The following is a 16,428-nucleotide window of genomic DNA, read 5'->3' on the forward strand; positions in this document are numbered from 1 at the left end:
CCCCAGCACAGGCCTCCCACATGGCCCAGCCCCAGTGAAGGCCACCACAAAGGCCTCACAGCTGTGCAAGCCAGCATGGAAACCCCCTCCACAGGGACAAAAGGAATAAGATGTTGATCATATGAAAAGTCTGGTTGAACCTCATGTTCCCTCCAGTTAGGTTCCTCCCATATAGGCACAAATATGGATGAAGACATACATGGAAAGATCAATATGAGCACACACAGAAAGATACATGTACATACACACATATTTATACATATGTTACATGTTAAACAGAGCATCTAGACTTAACCCTAATTAAATTAAGGAAACTCAGAAATGGAAGTTAAAAGGAGTTTATTCCACTCCCATCCCTAGAGAAGCATTGGGAGGACCTTCCATAAATCCTGCTTGTTTAGACCACAGCAAGCATCTTCCTATGAGGTCAAAAGACATTCTGATAGAATCACTGAAACTCTGATTGAAATGAAAAGAGGCTGAGAGCGCGAATCCCACCTTCTTAGGCAGCTGCCTGTGTAAGGGTTAAAAAAAAAAAAAGGTTTTTAAAGGTTTCCCCCAGACTGACTCAGCACACCAGCTGACTTCCCCACCCAAGTGTGCTTCCCTGTGCTCAGAGTGTATGAAAACCCTGCAGGATTCCTGTAGTGAATGTTCAGTGATTCCTCATTTGTTATGTGACCTCGTCTGTGCTTTATGTCTGACAACGTCAGAGAAATTAGAGTCACGATATACAAAATACATAAACCATTACGAGAATACGTCTCCTCCCTGAGCCTCTGCTTATCAGAAGCAGGAAAGAGCGGCAGAGACAAAAAGGGATTGAGACAGAGAGAGGGACGTTCACTGGGGTTTGTGAGAAAATCACAGACCCTGAAAAGACTCTTGTCAGCCTCCCTCTTCACATGTTGTTGTAACTGGGCTCCTTGTGCTCAGAGTTCTGGAGTTCCCTCTCTGTCATTCTCCACCAGAACTCTCTGGAGAGGAGGTTTTTGTCTGCTCTCTCACTGCTCTCCCTCACTGTGTCTCTTGCACAGTAATACGTGGCTGTGTCCTCGGCTTTCAGGGAATTCATCTGCAGGTGCAGCAGGCTGTTGCCATTGTCCCTGGAGATGGTGAATCGGCCTTTCACAGAGTCTGCATAGTATGTGCCACTTCCATCATTACTAATTGCTGAGACCCACTCCAGCCCCTTTCCTGGAGCCTGGCGGACCCAATGCATGTCATAGCTGCTGAAGGTGAATCCAGAAGCTTTGCAGGAGAGTTTCAAGGATCCTCCAGGCTGTCTCACAACTCCCCCAGACTCCACCAGCGGAATGTCACAATGGACACCTGCAAGCAAAGAGTCATTAGAGACAATAGTCACACAGATCCACCATTTCAAAGACTCTTTCAAAAAACAAGTTTAAAAATTGAAATCTACCTTGCAAAATCATCAGAATGAAAATGCCTTTGAGTCCAAATCCCATGATTCAGGCTCTACAGTGTCAGTCCTCAGCTGGGAAAGGCCACACAAGGAGAAGCTCCTCTCCAAGAGCAGCAGACACAGGTTTTGTGCTGGGTTCATGCCTGAGGGAGGATCCCCATTTGCATGTCTTCCTCTGTTTAATGGGAGGAAGAGCAGCTGCCTTCCACTGTGAGGAATCCCTTCCCTGAACTACAGAAGCATGAAACCCCCAGAATTGGCTCTAAAGCCCTGAGGAAGGCTGTGGTGACACTGAGAATCCAAGTATCACTGTGAGGTCTCAGTGTCTGTCCTCCATCACTCCATCTGATATAGTCTCAGTACCAGAAAATACTCATTAGTTCCTTCTATGTTCCTCGCCAGCCCTGAAATGAGTTGTTAATGTGTGTGGAAGTGGTGTAGTCATTTTTCCCAAGAAACAGCAGTCTTTCTTGGGAAGCATTTATTCACTCCAACTCCATGGCACATAGGATAAATCAATGTAAAATCATTTAATAAGCAAGCACTGGTGGAAAATGCTGATGATACAGGAAAAAAAAAGATAAGAGCACACCTTGCCCTCAAAGGGCCCACATTCTAATGGAGAGACAGCACGTAAATAACCATATATATAGAACATACATGAAGAGATCATGGTGACTAATTTCAGAGGTTTAGACCCAGGCAACAACAAAAGGCCTTCAATGGACTTTAATATTTAAATTGAGATGTAAAATTAGCCAGGGAAACTAAGAGACGAATGTGAGGAAGGACATTGCAGATATGGAGATGACCAGTTCAAAGACAGGAAAACCACAGAAGATGGAGTGTCATGGGCATGAAACAGCAAGGTGGGCAATGAAGTCAGATCTGATTTGAAATAGAGTAGGCACATGTCCTTGAGCTGTTGTGAAGTCTATAGATTCTTCTCAGAAACATGTTTAATTTTCATAATACAAAATACAAGGAATTACAAAGGAAGTCAATGATATTGAAATATAATGATTAATTTCAAACAAACAGAAAGTTCCTGGGCATCAGATTAAGAACCTCTGGTGTTCTGGTCTCTCATAAACTCTTTCTATAATTAACTCTCAAAGTCTCCTCAGTAAAATAGTTCTCTTAGTTCCCTCTCAGTGTCTCACATAGACTTTTCTCTCACAGTTAACTGATAGTATCTAACAGTGTATTCAGTAACTCTTAGAGAAAGTAATAAAATATAAAGCAGTCTTCCTCACCTCTGACCTACTTCCCTCTAGATGCTATTGTTCTCACTCCCAGAATTACTTTTATTTTTTTAATATACTGAGTACATAGTCATTTATGTACATATTTTCCCCAACAAAAATGTGATACTTGGTTTTGTGAATATTAAATGATCCATGATAAATTCTGATTTATTCCTTTAATTTCTTCTTGCTTGGTTGCAATTTCACTTTTTTGTTTGGTTTATTGTATTTTCTGCTTTTTTTTTAGTCTTTTTAAAGAACTAATCTTCAATTTTGATAATCATTTCTATAGATTTTTTTCTAGAATTTAACTTTTCTTCTTATTTTGTCATTTATGGTTTTTTAGTTTTTAAAAATTCACATTCATTTCACTAATTATATTTTATTGGGTTAATATTTGTTTTAGCTATGTAATTGGCCTCATTCTGAATGATAGAGTCCTGTGACCAATACAGTGTGTTATCATCCTCCAATATATCCAATTTGAAACTGGACCCACTTCCCAGCCTTTACTGTTTGTATAACAGCTCCAATCCAGTTGTTTAGCATATGTTTCTGATGGACAAGAAATTTTATCCATGGAGGAGAATTGGGAAAATTCCTTTATAGGTTCTTACCCTAATGGAGAGAATCTTTTAACAATCTTGTGCTTTCCTGGGAGGGAAACGATGAGGGATTGGATATTTACATATCACCAACTCTATTGTTTTGCAGGCCATTGTGCTGAGCACTTTTCACAAATATCATATCACTGATTCTTTCAAAAAGCCTGTAAGGAAATTGCAATATTCCCATTTTATTGCTGAATAAATGGAGACAAATAGAAGTAAAATGAGTTACCCAAGATCACACAGTTCATCAGTGCTTGTGTAGAGGAGATTTCATCCCCTCCGCCTCCTGAATTGCAGACCTGGTTCATTTCATTTGTAATGATGGAGAGTAGGACCAAAGAACCTTTTCGGGAAATTGAAATTTAGGAATGAAAATTGGAAACTGAACAAGGACTTCTGGGAAATTCTCCTGAGGAACAGTGTCTTGGGTGCAGAGACACAGAAGGGAGTGGAAGGAGGAGCTGTTTCTCTGTGACATTTTCAAGACACCTGTGGATATTTCTGACACTGACAGAAATCCTAACATCCAGGATTCCTGTTTAAAACATAGATAGTTCCTGTCAAGAAAACTTAATTTCTCTGAAGACTTTCATTTCCATGAACAATTGAGATAATGGACTCAAATCGGTGAGCAGTGCCCTCTCCTTTTTCTACCTCTCCCCTGCCCAGGAGAAAATCTTTTACTTCAGTAATTAGATTATTAAAAAAAAAAGATTTAGGGAGACCTACAATCCCTCTAAACCTCTTCCCCTTTGCCCCAATCAACAATTAAATTAAATAAGCAGTCAGATAGTGAATTCAATCTCCTTTATGTACATCTAGAGAGGAAGTCCATTGGTAGACTCCATTTTGTTGCCAGTTTTCAAGAAGACATAGTGGGGGGAGGCTTGTGAGTACCCCAAAGCAGAACATATCCAGAATGAGGCCCCTAATGCCTCTCCTTATAGAGAAGACTTCCCCCCCCCACCCTTGAGGGCCTGCATAGCCACTAAGGGACAAGCCTTCAGAGAGGGGAGATATCTATTTTGCCTACCTCTGGTAATTCAGGGACTCCAAGAGGAAGTAGTGAGGGAAGTCATTTTCATTAACCGTTTCCTCACTGCTTTCAACCCTCATTTCTCCATCTAAGGAGTGTTAGTCCCCCCAAATTATACATTTTTCACATGCCAGGGCTGTGACAAGGAACATAAACAAATGGTTGTGGGTGGAACCCACCTGGAACTATTCTTGAACAGGCAGGTGAAAGGGACTGAGTATCCTACTGGATGAGCTACACATGGTCAGACAGAGTAAGAAAGAGACTTTAAATCTATGCTTGTCTCCATCTTCTATTTCAAGTGATTATTAATAAATGATATGGAAAATAAGAACTTGAAAATATGAATTTTAATCTATCATATCCAAGGCAAAATTTGAACTTAAATCTTCCTGACACTAAGCTCTATCTTGGGTGCTACCAGCTCCCTCCAGGACACAGAGAGCTTGGTCAGTTACAGGACCACTTCCCAGGAACTGGTGGTAAGAAAGTTTCTCTCTGATTCATTGCTCAAGGCTCTTTTCATTCCCATCCATGAAATCTAGAATTTAGCCAACAGGAAAGAATAGCCTAAACCCTATGATATCTCCTCTGAAATAAAGTTGCATGTGCATCTCTGGTAGAGGAGTCATCAGACTCATCAGGTAAAGTGAAATTCCTTACAACCCTTTATTTAATAGCTGGAACACTACTGGACCAAGAGGACACAGTCACTGGAATAGTTACCACAATTTTGTGAATAGCCTTTCTACCAGAAGGACTCAAAAAAGTGTGTTTTCTAATGTATTTTTCAATTTATTAGTAGAAACATCATGTGCTGTAACCATTTTTTAGAAACACTAGCTCACATTGGCAATTCAGATTAAAGAGGGATTGTATGACCCTATGTCATCTGTTCAGAAGCAAGTAGAGCCTAGTACCAGGCAATCAACTGCCTTTAAAAAGCCATGTTTTTAGTGGATAATCTGGGTGACTTGGGTCTTTAGATCCTTAGTGATAGCTTATTCTGAACATTTCTTTTTAGGTTCCTGCTATACCCAGCCTACTTTATGAACAGAATCTTTTGGAAACATGGTTCTTATCAGGTTATTAAGGCCCAAATGGAAAATTTCTTTATCATTTTTCAAGGCTATAATCTTTCCTAAACAACACTTGAATGATATAAATTTGTGGGTAACTGAGTGAATGGAGGACATTAGGATATTCAAGTGGGAAGGGAGAATTTTTCAAAGCCTGAAAAAGCCCCAAATTATTCTCATATCCCTTCTTGGACATGAGAAATCAAATAGTATAGCATATTCTGAACTATGCTTGCAGTCCTTTGGGGTCTCCACAACTAATAAATTTTGTATGATTGGGGAGATAAAATCTGAAGCTATCTGGTGGGGTTCCACTGAGAAGTTAGGATGTAATTTTCCCTGAGACTGGATATCAATATCAAGTAATCAATATATCTATAAAAACTATTAACATCAGTAAAGACTACACATTTTCTCTCCAGAATTTCACTTCCTCCATTATAAATTCCCATACATATACTAGCTGCAGGGGAATTTCGTTATTAGAAGGACTGTAGTTAGAAACTCATGATTTTAATTACCTAAAAGAGGTTACTATTGTTATTTAGAACACAAGAATTTTCTGACTCTTCCTGGCCACATTTGGGGTCTCCTTGGCAGAGATGCTGCAATGGTTTGCCATTTTCTTCTACTGCTTCATATAGATTATGTAATTTGGATTGGGTCACTTAGCAAGTAAATTTCTGAGATAAAATTTGAATTCAGGAAGTCAACTCCTCTGTTTTCTGGCCTGATACTCTATCAACTATCTCACCTAGTTACCCCAACGACTATAAGATTTAATTTAATTTATTCCCCAAAGGGACATCCTTAGAGAGCACACTTAGGGTATGTCCAAAACACAAAGCCTCTCAGCATTGACTGTAGTAGGCCAGGCCATTGGAACCCATTATTCCAGGGGCTCAGATTCCTGCAACTACCTCAACTCTTGGGTGAAAATATTGTGCCCATAGTGTACTCCTTGTGTAAATTCCTTTCTCCTCTGAGAATTTATAGGATAAACCTGAGACCTTCCATGCAAAGGAAGGAGATCTCAAGTTTCTGCCATAAATCTGTTCTCTGAAATTCTCATGGTAATTATCTCAGCAGGTTTCAGGAACTCAAAAGAAGGGTATATGAGTGGATATGTAACTAGGGATTCCCCTCCCAGAGCAAGCAAGCAATTCCACTGAGTTATACAAATGTTATTACTTGATACCTATTTTTATAGTGTTCATTTTTGCAATAGAGCAATCTTTTAAAACCAAAGCCACAAATCATATATTTATATAAACAGTCAAGTGAGTTTCTGCTCCCATAGTTCTTTCTCTCCATGTGGATAGCATTCTTTCTCATAAGTTCCTCATGAGCATCCTGGTTCATTGCATCAATCCCGAACCATATCCCTTCAACCCATGTACTCAAGCAGCTGTTTTCCTTCGGTGTTTTTACTCCCACAGTGTTTCCTCTAGATATGGATAGTGTTTTTTCTCATAGATACCTCCAAGTTGTTTGGGATCACTCCATTACCACTAATGGAGAAGAGCATTTTTTCATTACATTAGATTGTACCACAGTGTATCAGTCTCTCTGTACAACGTTTTCCTTGTTCTGCTCCTTTCGCTCTGTATCACTTCCTGGAGGTCGTTCCAGTCTCCATGGAATTCCTCCACTTCATTATTCCTTTGAGCACAATAGTATTCCATCACCAACATATACCACAATTTGTTCAGCCATTCCCCAATTGAAGGGCATCCCCTCATTTTCCAATATTTTGCCACCACAAAGAGCACAGCAATGAATATTCTTGGACATGCCTTTTTCCTTATTACCTCTTTGGGGTACAAACCCAGCTGTGCTATGGCTGGATGAAAAGGCAGACAGCCTTTTATCACCCTTTGGGCATATTTCCAAATTGTCCTCCAGAATGGTTGGATCAATTCACAACTCAACCAAGAATGAATTAATATCCCGACTTTAACAAATCCCCTCCAGCATTCATTACTTTCCTTTGCTGTCATGTTAGCCAATCTGCTAGGTGTGAAGTGATACCTCAAAGTTGTTTTGATTTGCATCTTTCTGATTATAAGAGATTTAGAACACTTTTTCATGTGTTTATTAATAGTTTTTATTTCTATAACTGAAACATTGCCTATTCATGTCCCTTGCCCATTTATCAATTAGAGAATGGCTTGACTTTTTTGAACAATTGATTTAGCTCTTTGTAAATTTGAGTAATTAGACCTTTGTCAGAGGTTTTTGTTATGAAGATTGTTACCCAATTTGTTGCTTCCCGTTTGATTTTAGTTACATTGGTTTTGTTTGTACAAAAATGTTTTAATTTGATGTAGTTGAAATTATTTTATATTTTATGAATCTTTCTAAGTCTTGCTTGGTTTTAAAATTTTCCGATCCCAAAAATCTGATATGTATACTATTCTGTGTTCACCTAATTTACTTATAGTTTCCTTCTTTATGTTCAGGTTATTCACCCATTCTGAGTTTATCTTGGTGTAGGGTGTGAGGTGTTCATCCAAACCTAATCTCTCCCACACTGTCTTCCAATTTTCCCAACAGTTTTTATCAAATACTGGATTTTTGTCCCAAAAGCTAGGGTCCATGTTTTTGTCATACACTGTCTTGCTGAGGTCACTTACCCCAAGTAGATTCCACTGCTCCTGCTTTCTGTGTCTTAGCCAGTACCAAATTGTTTTGATGACCACTGCTTTATAATATAGTTTGAGATCTGGGACTGCAAGGCCATCTTCCTTTGTATTTTTTTTTCATTATTTTACTGGCTATCCTTGATCCTTTATTCTTCCAAATGAACTTTGTTATGTTTTTTTTTTTCCAATTCAGTAAGAACGTTTTTTGGAAGTTCAAGGGTATGGCACTAAATAGATAGATGAGTTTGGGTAGGATGGTCAGTTTTATTAAATTAGCTCATTCTACCCATGAGCAGTTGATATTTTTCCAATTGCTCAAGTCTAGTTTTACTTGTGTAGAGAGTGTTTTGTATTTGTGTTCTTTTAGTTCCTGTGTTTGTCTCGGGAGATAAATTCCTAACATTTTTATATTGTCTAAGGTGATTTTGAATGGAATTTCTCTTTCTAATTCTTGCTGCTGAGCTGTGGTGAAGATATGTAGAAATGCTGATGACTTATGTGGGTTTATTTTGTATCATGCTACTTTGCTAAAGTTGTTGATTATTTCCACTAGCTTTTTTGTTGATTCTCTAGGATTCGTTAAGTAGAACATCATCTCATCTGCAAAGAGTGATAGCTTAGTCTCCTCATTGCCAGTTTTAATACCTTCAATTTCTTTTTCTTCTCTAATTGCTACTGATAGTGTTTCTAGTGCAATGTTAAATAATAGAGGTGATAATGGGCATCCTTGTTTCACTCCTGATCTTATTGGGAATGCATCTAGTTTATCCCCATTGCAGATGATGTTTGCTGTTAGTTTTAGATATATACTGTTTATTATTTTTAGGAAAGACCCTTCTATTCCTATACTTTCTAGTGTTTTCAATAAGAATGTGTGTTGTATTTTGTCAAAGGCTTTTTCTGCATCTATTGAGATAACCATGTGATTTTTGTTGGTTTGCTTGTTGATATGGTCAATTATGTGGATGGTTTTCCTAATATTGAACCATCCTTGTATTTCTGGTATAAATCCTACTTACTCATAGTGCATGACCCTCCTGATCACTTGCTGGAGGCTACCTGTTTAAGATTTTTGAGGCTATATTCATTAGGAAGATTGGTCTGTAGTTTTCTTTCTCTGTTTTTGACTTGCCTGACTTTGGAATCAGTACCATATTTGTTTCATAAAAGGAATTAGGTAGCACTCCCTCTTTGCTTATTATGTCAATTACCTTGTATTGTAACAGTTAAAATTAGTTTCTCTGCTAGAAGTATTATATTTTTATGAAGTTTATTAAAGATTAAGAATTAAAGAAAATACAAAATAAGAAAGCACGTGTCTAGGCCCAGAGAGCCTATTCACAGTCACTCACTCTACATCCTGCCTGGTAGAGCCGCCTGAGCCCAGACACAGAAGCCAAGAGAGTGAGCAGTAGGAGGAGTCCCTTTAAATAATAATTTATGATCTCACACTCAGGGAGATTCAGGGAGGTTAGATTGTAATTTGGGAACTCACAAGAACTTCTGGGGATTGAAGTCTGGGGTTCAAATCTCCACTTTTACACTTCCCCGTATGTTCATTTGGGTAGAACATTTTCCCCAAAGGATCATGAAAACATAATCCATTTAAAGATTACAATAATTTGAGGATAAGAGGGGAAAAGAACAAAACCAATAATTGCTGGATGCATTGACAAAAAGCCAGTTGGGGGCAGTCTCCTTTGGCAAAAAAAGTATACATACAAATAAATGTTCAATCAACTGTAATAATTAAAATAGTTGAGTTCATAAATAGTAGTGATTAAAATAGTGGAAGACTTAAATTGTAGTAGATAAAAGAGTGGATGAGTAAATTGTGATGGCAGAAAATATGTTTTCACTACAGTGTCATGTTTTAAAATCAAATATAAGGTGGTCGCCAGGGAAATATTCCCAATTGTTCAAATATACCCAAGTCAGCTGGGTTTTATAGAGATTTTAATTAATACAAATGAGGAATTAAAGAAAAGGAGAGAAAGAATAAGAAAGGAATAAGTATGAAGGGCCTTAAGCCAACATGGCCTAGACCTGAGTCTTAAGAGAGAGATCAGTCAGTCCTTAATCACTCCCACAAGATCTGTCCAAGCAAGAATATAGACACCAGTTCAGCCAGCCATCCTTCTCCAGAGAGGGATTCTTCTGACTGTCCTCAAGAGACTGTCCCAAGAACCTGTTTCCAGAGCTCTCTCCCAACAGCCTCCTTAGAAAACGTTTTTTTATTAAGAGCCTGTCATCTCTTTATATAGGGAATTTTCTCCTATGTCACCTCCCCTAAGTTCTTCCATCTACCAATCACAGTAGACGTTTTTCAAAAGACAGACCATTCTTAGTTCACACCTAAGCAGGTGTAAATTTTTGAGTAATTCACACCAGGAAAGTTCTGAGTAAGTTTCTCAGCTCTTTGTTCCTTGTAAATTCACAAGTTGCCTGACCTTTATAGGTACTTAGCTTAAGAACTTTTTGCCTTATTATAAGTATGGGTTTAAGTACATTTCATTGTTCAGAAAAGAGTTTACAACTTTATCTTCCCCTAGAGCAGACTTAAGTAGGTGAAGTAGAGTTCTCACATTCCTGATGTAAGTAGAGTTCACTGCCCAAATGGGGAATGGTCTTATTCCAATCTTATGAAGTAGGTCTGGAAATTTTTAAGGTTCACACAACCACACCCAAAGTTCAATTTTGATCTTCTTGTGCAGCTTGTGGTCTGGAGGCTTCTTCATGGTGTCTTCTGCAACAGTTCAGTTTCTGGAATCAAGGGGTATCATGTTTCTTTACATAAAATTCTTCTTAAAAGAAATCTAAACTTTGCAATTTAAAATAATAATGTTTTTACATTTCCCCATTAAAATGGTAATTGAAAAACACAGGATCACTTAGGGATGCATGCCTGAGTTATGAGGTATATGAATCAATTGGTAAGAGAAATTAAAAAGTCATCAGAAAAATCCAAATAAAAAAATAAAAATTTCTGGATGAAAATATAGACTATCAAAGTCTTATGTGAAAAAATTATAAGTAAAAGAAAAATAAATCTATAACAGATCCTTGAATCAGGGCCCAATTAATTGATCTAAGCAATGATGCATTTACCCAGTCAGTAGCCAGGACTACAGAAAGTTTGCCACACTATGAAAGACAGAAAAGGGACCAGATTATAGGAGCCAAGTAGGAGCCAAGTTTGGGGATACTCATCTGTATTTTCAGAGTGAGTGTGGACACAAGAAAGGCCTATGTCTTAACAAATGTTAAACATCGCAACCCTTAGTCTTCACACTAGGTTCAAGACTTTGTATTGGCTTAGAAGTGCATCAATCCATCCTGGATTGGTGTATCTTTGGCCCTATGCAATGTTTCTTTTGTGTATATCTTGTCCTGGAATCAGACAGAATCATTAAGCAAAGTCCCATAATTTTTTTAAAATAATTAGTGGCATTTTCATAGTCTCAAGCTTTGGGGGCATGCATTGATATTATAGCAAATGTATTTTAAACTTATATTACTGCAAAATCAAAAAAGTTAAAGAAAATGTTAATACCAGTGACATGTGCTTCAAATATAAAAAGGAGAGAAAAAACTGAAATAGTACATAGCACATGCAATAAAAATATAATAAGAAAGTTTTAAAATTCAAAAATGTAACTTATAATCATTGACACATTGTGTCAGTTAAGAAAATATAGAAATCAAGGTTTCTCACCAAAATGAGATCAAACAAACCCATTATCATATTTCACATAAGTTGCTGTATGGCATTTTTAAAAGCCTATGAACTGATGGATCTTTGTCACAATTTTTACAATCATAGCAAATCTTTCAACCTTGGTAAACATATTTTTAAACAAAGTAAAACTTATTTTGGGTTTTGAACATCATCAAGAAATCTAGATATCATTCTGGTGGAAGTTAAGTAGTGAGATGAAGAGTTATAATTGAGAGATGCTCCTTTTTGGGGGGCTTCTATGGGTACAGATGCCCTGGGATTAACTGCCCAACTTCCAATCACATTTTTAGAAATGCGGGAGTTGGGGGGTTAAATTTGTATTTCACTTCAGCTATTAGAATGGGCCTTACCTCATGTTAGGGGCAGGCAAAAATGACCAGATAATGTTAAGAAAAATTCTAAAAATCATGTCTAAAGAACCCTTAAAATCAATTTGAGACATTTAGCACATTAAATTTTTCAAAGGTTATTTTAGTACTTTTCTGATGGAGTCCATCTATCCTCTATGTGACAATTTACAAAGTCAAGAATATAAAAGCTGTTTTTATATGGGCTTATTCAATAATGTTTGTTCAGTATGGTTATAGGGGAAAAGCAACAGAATATAACAGTAGTTAAAACCCAGTACATTAAAATGATTCAGTGTAACAGAATAGTATGGAATGCAGTAATATATGAATTTAAAATAATAAAGTGAAACCTTAAACAAAACAATCAGCAAAATGCAATAGAAAACAGAGATTTTTTTTTATAAAACACGGAGTCTGAAAGGCCTTAACAATATAATCTACAGTCTTTTTAAAGTTCCTTGGCTTTTTTTATCCATTTAGATGCCTATTGTCAGAAGGCAGGAGATTGGTAATGGATAGGCAATGGGGATTAAATGATCTGTCTAGGGCCACACAACTGGGAAGTATCTGAGGCCAGATTTCAACTGAGGACCTCCCATCTCTAGGCCTGGATCTCAATCCACTGAGCCACCAAGCTGCCTCCCCAAAATTGGCTAAAGAGTTGCAGGGAGCTGAATTTTTACCTAGATCACATGTGATGTGAAGAAAAGAATCAATGCAGTGAAAGATATCCTCTTAAAGTAGCCATGCTTTAAGTTCCTATTTGGAAAAGCCTCTACTTTCATTCCCTTTCTTTCTCCCCTTCTGTTATCCCCTGCTGCCAGTCCACATGGAGGCTAATCAAAGCCTAAGGAAAAAATCATCACCCCGTTTTTACCAGCCGGTGGAAGTGAGTCCTGGGCCTGGGGCAATGTGTCAGAATTGCTGGGCCAGGTGGTTTATCTGGGTCAGGATTGCAGGCAGCAGGGCAGGTGGGCCATGGCTGGGCCTGGGGTGATGAGTGGTCTGCTCCTAGACTGGAGTTTGCTGGGAAGGCGGGTGGGCGGATCACCAGGGTTAAACAGTTCTGGACACTGGGAACAGGACCTGAGGAGGCCTGGTCAGGAAGGGCAGGCAGGCACATGAGCAATATTGAATCAAAAATGTCTGAAGTGGATGGCTGCAGGTCAGAGCTGATAAAGACAGTTTTCTAAAAAAGCATCTTGGATAAACATGGCTTAGAAAAAAACAAACTAGGCACTAGCTATTAAAGGCTGAACTAAAGATCAGAAGATTGAGGGTATTTCATTTTTCCAAAATGGTTTGCCAAAACTGTAACAGTTAAAATTAGTTTCTCTGCAAGAAGTATTTTATTTTTATAAAGTTTATTAAAGATTAAGAATTAAAGAAAATACAAAATAAGTAAGCACGTTTCTGGGCCCAGAGAGCCCATTATATATCCTGCCTGGTAGAGCCACCTGAGCCCAGATGCAGAACCCAAGAGAGCAATCAGTAGGTGAGTCCCTTTAAATAATAATTTGTGATCTCGCACTAAGGGACATTCAGAGAGATTAGAGAGCAATTTGGAAACTCTCAAGGACTTCTGGGGATTGAAGTCCGGGGTTCAAATCTCCATTTTTACAGTATAGTATTGGGATTAGCTGTTCTTTGAATGTTTGATAAAATTCACTTTTGAATCCATCTGGCCCTGGGGATGTTTTCTTTGGGAGTTCTTTGTTGTTGGATTTCTTTTTCTGATATGGGATTATTTAAAAATTCAATTTCTTCTTCTGTTAGTCTAGCCAATATATATTTTTGTAAATATTCATCCATATTGCCTAGATTGGCTTATTTATTGCCATATAATTGGGCAAAGGACTTTTTAATAGTTCCCTTAATTTCCTCTTCATTGGAGGTAAGGTCCCCCTTTTTATCTATGATACTGTTAATTTGCTTTTCTTCTTTTCTTTTTTTAAATTAGATTGATGAGTACTTCATCTATTTCTTTTGTTTTTTTTCAAAGTACCAGCTTCTTGTCTTATTTATTAGTTCAATATTTCTATCACTTTCAGTTTTATTAATGTCTCCCTTAATTTTTAGGATCTCTAATTTGGTTTTCATCTGTAGGTTTTTAATTTGTTCACTTTCAAGTATTGGGATTTGCATGTCCAATTCATTGATCTCGGCCCTCCTTAATTTGTTAATATATGCACTGAGGGATATGAATTTTCCTCTGAGAACTGCTTTGACTGCATCAGATAAGGTTGGAAAGGATGTCTCACCATTGTCATTTTCTTCAATGAATTTATTAATTGTTTCTATGATTTATTCTATAACTAAACAATTTTGGAGTATCATTATTTAATTTCCAATTGATTTTTAATTTTGCTCTCCATGTACCCTTAGTGATCATTATTTTTATTGCCTTATGAGTTGAAAATATTGCATTAATTATTTCTGCTTTTCTGCATTTGTATGACATGTTTTTATGACCTAGTGTATGGTCAGTCTTTGTGAATGTGCCATGTGCTGCTGAAAAGAAGGTGTATTCCTTTTTGTCCCTATTTATTTTTCTCCATATATTTATCAATTCTAATTTTTCTAAGATTTCATTCACATCTTTTACCTCTTTCTTATTTATTTTTTTATTTGATTTATCTAAATTTGATAGTGGGTGGTTTGGGTCTCCCACTAGTATAGTTTTATTATCTATTTCCTCCTTCAATTCTACTAGTTTCTCCATTAGAAATTTGGGTGCATTTGGTGCATACATGTTGATTAGTGATATTTCCTCATTGTCTATACTCCCTTGTATCAGGATGTATTTACCTTCCCTATCCCTTTTAATCTGGTCTATTTTTGCTTTTCCTTTGTCAGATATCATGATTGCAACTCCTGCCATTTTTCTGTCAGTTGAGGCCCAATAGGTCTTACTCCAACCTTTAATTCTGACCTTGTGAGTATCTACTTGCCTCATGTGTATTTCTTGAAGACTAAATATGGTAGGGTTTTGGATTGATATAGCATTCTGGTATTCATCTACATTTTATGGGTGAGTTCATCCCATTCACTTTCAAAGTTATGATTGTCACTTGTGAATTCCCCAGCATTTTGATATCCTCCTCTAACTCTGACCTTTCTTCTTTTGCTATAACCTTTTAAACTTGTGGTTAACTTTAAATCAGTCCCTCTAGTCCCCTCCCTTGCTATTCTTCCCTTTCTGGACCCTCCCTTTTTGTTCCCTTCTTGTTTGAGGGGGGGGTCTGTTAATTTCCCACCCCCCTCTCCTTCTCTGCCTTTTTGTACTCCATTCCCTTAAACCCCCCCCCTTAGTTTTCCCCTCTCCCTTACCCTGTTGGATAAGATAGAATTCATAATCCCAATGGATCTAAATGCTCTTCCCTCTCAGAGTTGATTTCATTGAGAGTAAGGTTTAAGTGATGCCAATTAGCACTCTCTTACTCTCCTTATTAGAGAATTCTTCCCCTCCCCTTCCAGTGTGTATCTTTGTGTGACAAAGATTATTTTATTTAACTCATATCTATTTCTTCAAGTATATCTTGGTACCATCATTGATTCCCCCCTCCCTTTTTCTTTCTTTTTTCCCTCCAAATCATCCTAATGCCCCAATCTTTCCCTATGAGTGATTCTTCTTATTACTCTAATAATGCATACAATTTTTGAGTTACACAGAACATTTTCCTCATACATTAATATATATGTATAATTTGATATAAATGTAGTCCTTATAGAAGAGAGTTTGAATAAAAGAAAATAAAACATTGTTCTCCTTTTCCCTTTCTTTCATATTTACCTTTTCATGTTTCTCTTTCTCTTTGTGTTTGAATGTCAAATTTCCACTGAGTTCTGGTCTTTTCTTTACAAATACTTGGAACTCTTCTATTTTGTTGAATGCCCTTACTTTCCCCTGGAAGTATATAGTCAGTTTTGATGGATAGATGATTCTTGGTTGAAGACCCAGTTCTCTTGTCTTTCTGAATATCATGTTCCAGACCTTGCGGTCTTTTAGTGTGGAAGTTGCCAGATTTTGTGTGATCTTGATTGGTACTCCTTTGTATCTAAAGTGTATCTTTTGTCTTCTTGTAAGACTTTCTCCTTAGCTTGGAAGATCTTGAATTTGGCAACTACATTCCTGGGAGTTGTCTTTTGGGGATTTAGTATAGAGGGTGTAATATGAACCCTTTCAATTTCTATTTTGCCCTCTTGTTCAAGGGGGTTAAGGGCAGTTTTCTTCGATTATTTCTTGTAGTATGGTGTCAATATTTTTGTTTATCTCTGGTTTTTCAGGTAGACCA

The 16,428-nt window shown here is 37.4% G+C and overlaps 1 gene segment (V, D, J or C); it reads right to left on the reverse strand.

Annotated features, from left to right (window-relative positions):
- Positions 1-322: 322 nt before the first annotated feature.
- LOC103092829 (immunoglobulin heavy variable 3-43D-like) lies at positions 323-1,895 on the reverse strand. The segment is given in 2 exon segments: positions 323-1,332; positions 1,424-1,895. Coding segments are annotated over 2 exon segments (477 nt in total).
- Between the last annotated feature and the right edge of the window lie 14,533 nt (positions 1,896-16,428).

The sequence above is a fragment of the Monodelphis domestica genome, chromosome 1 (genome assembly GCF_027887165.1).
Source record: "Monodelphis domestica isolate mMonDom1 chromosome 1, mMonDom1.pri, whole genome shotgun sequence".
NCBI classification, from domain to species: Eukaryota; Metazoa; Chordata; class Mammalia; order Didelphimorphia; family Didelphidae; genus Monodelphis; species Monodelphis domestica.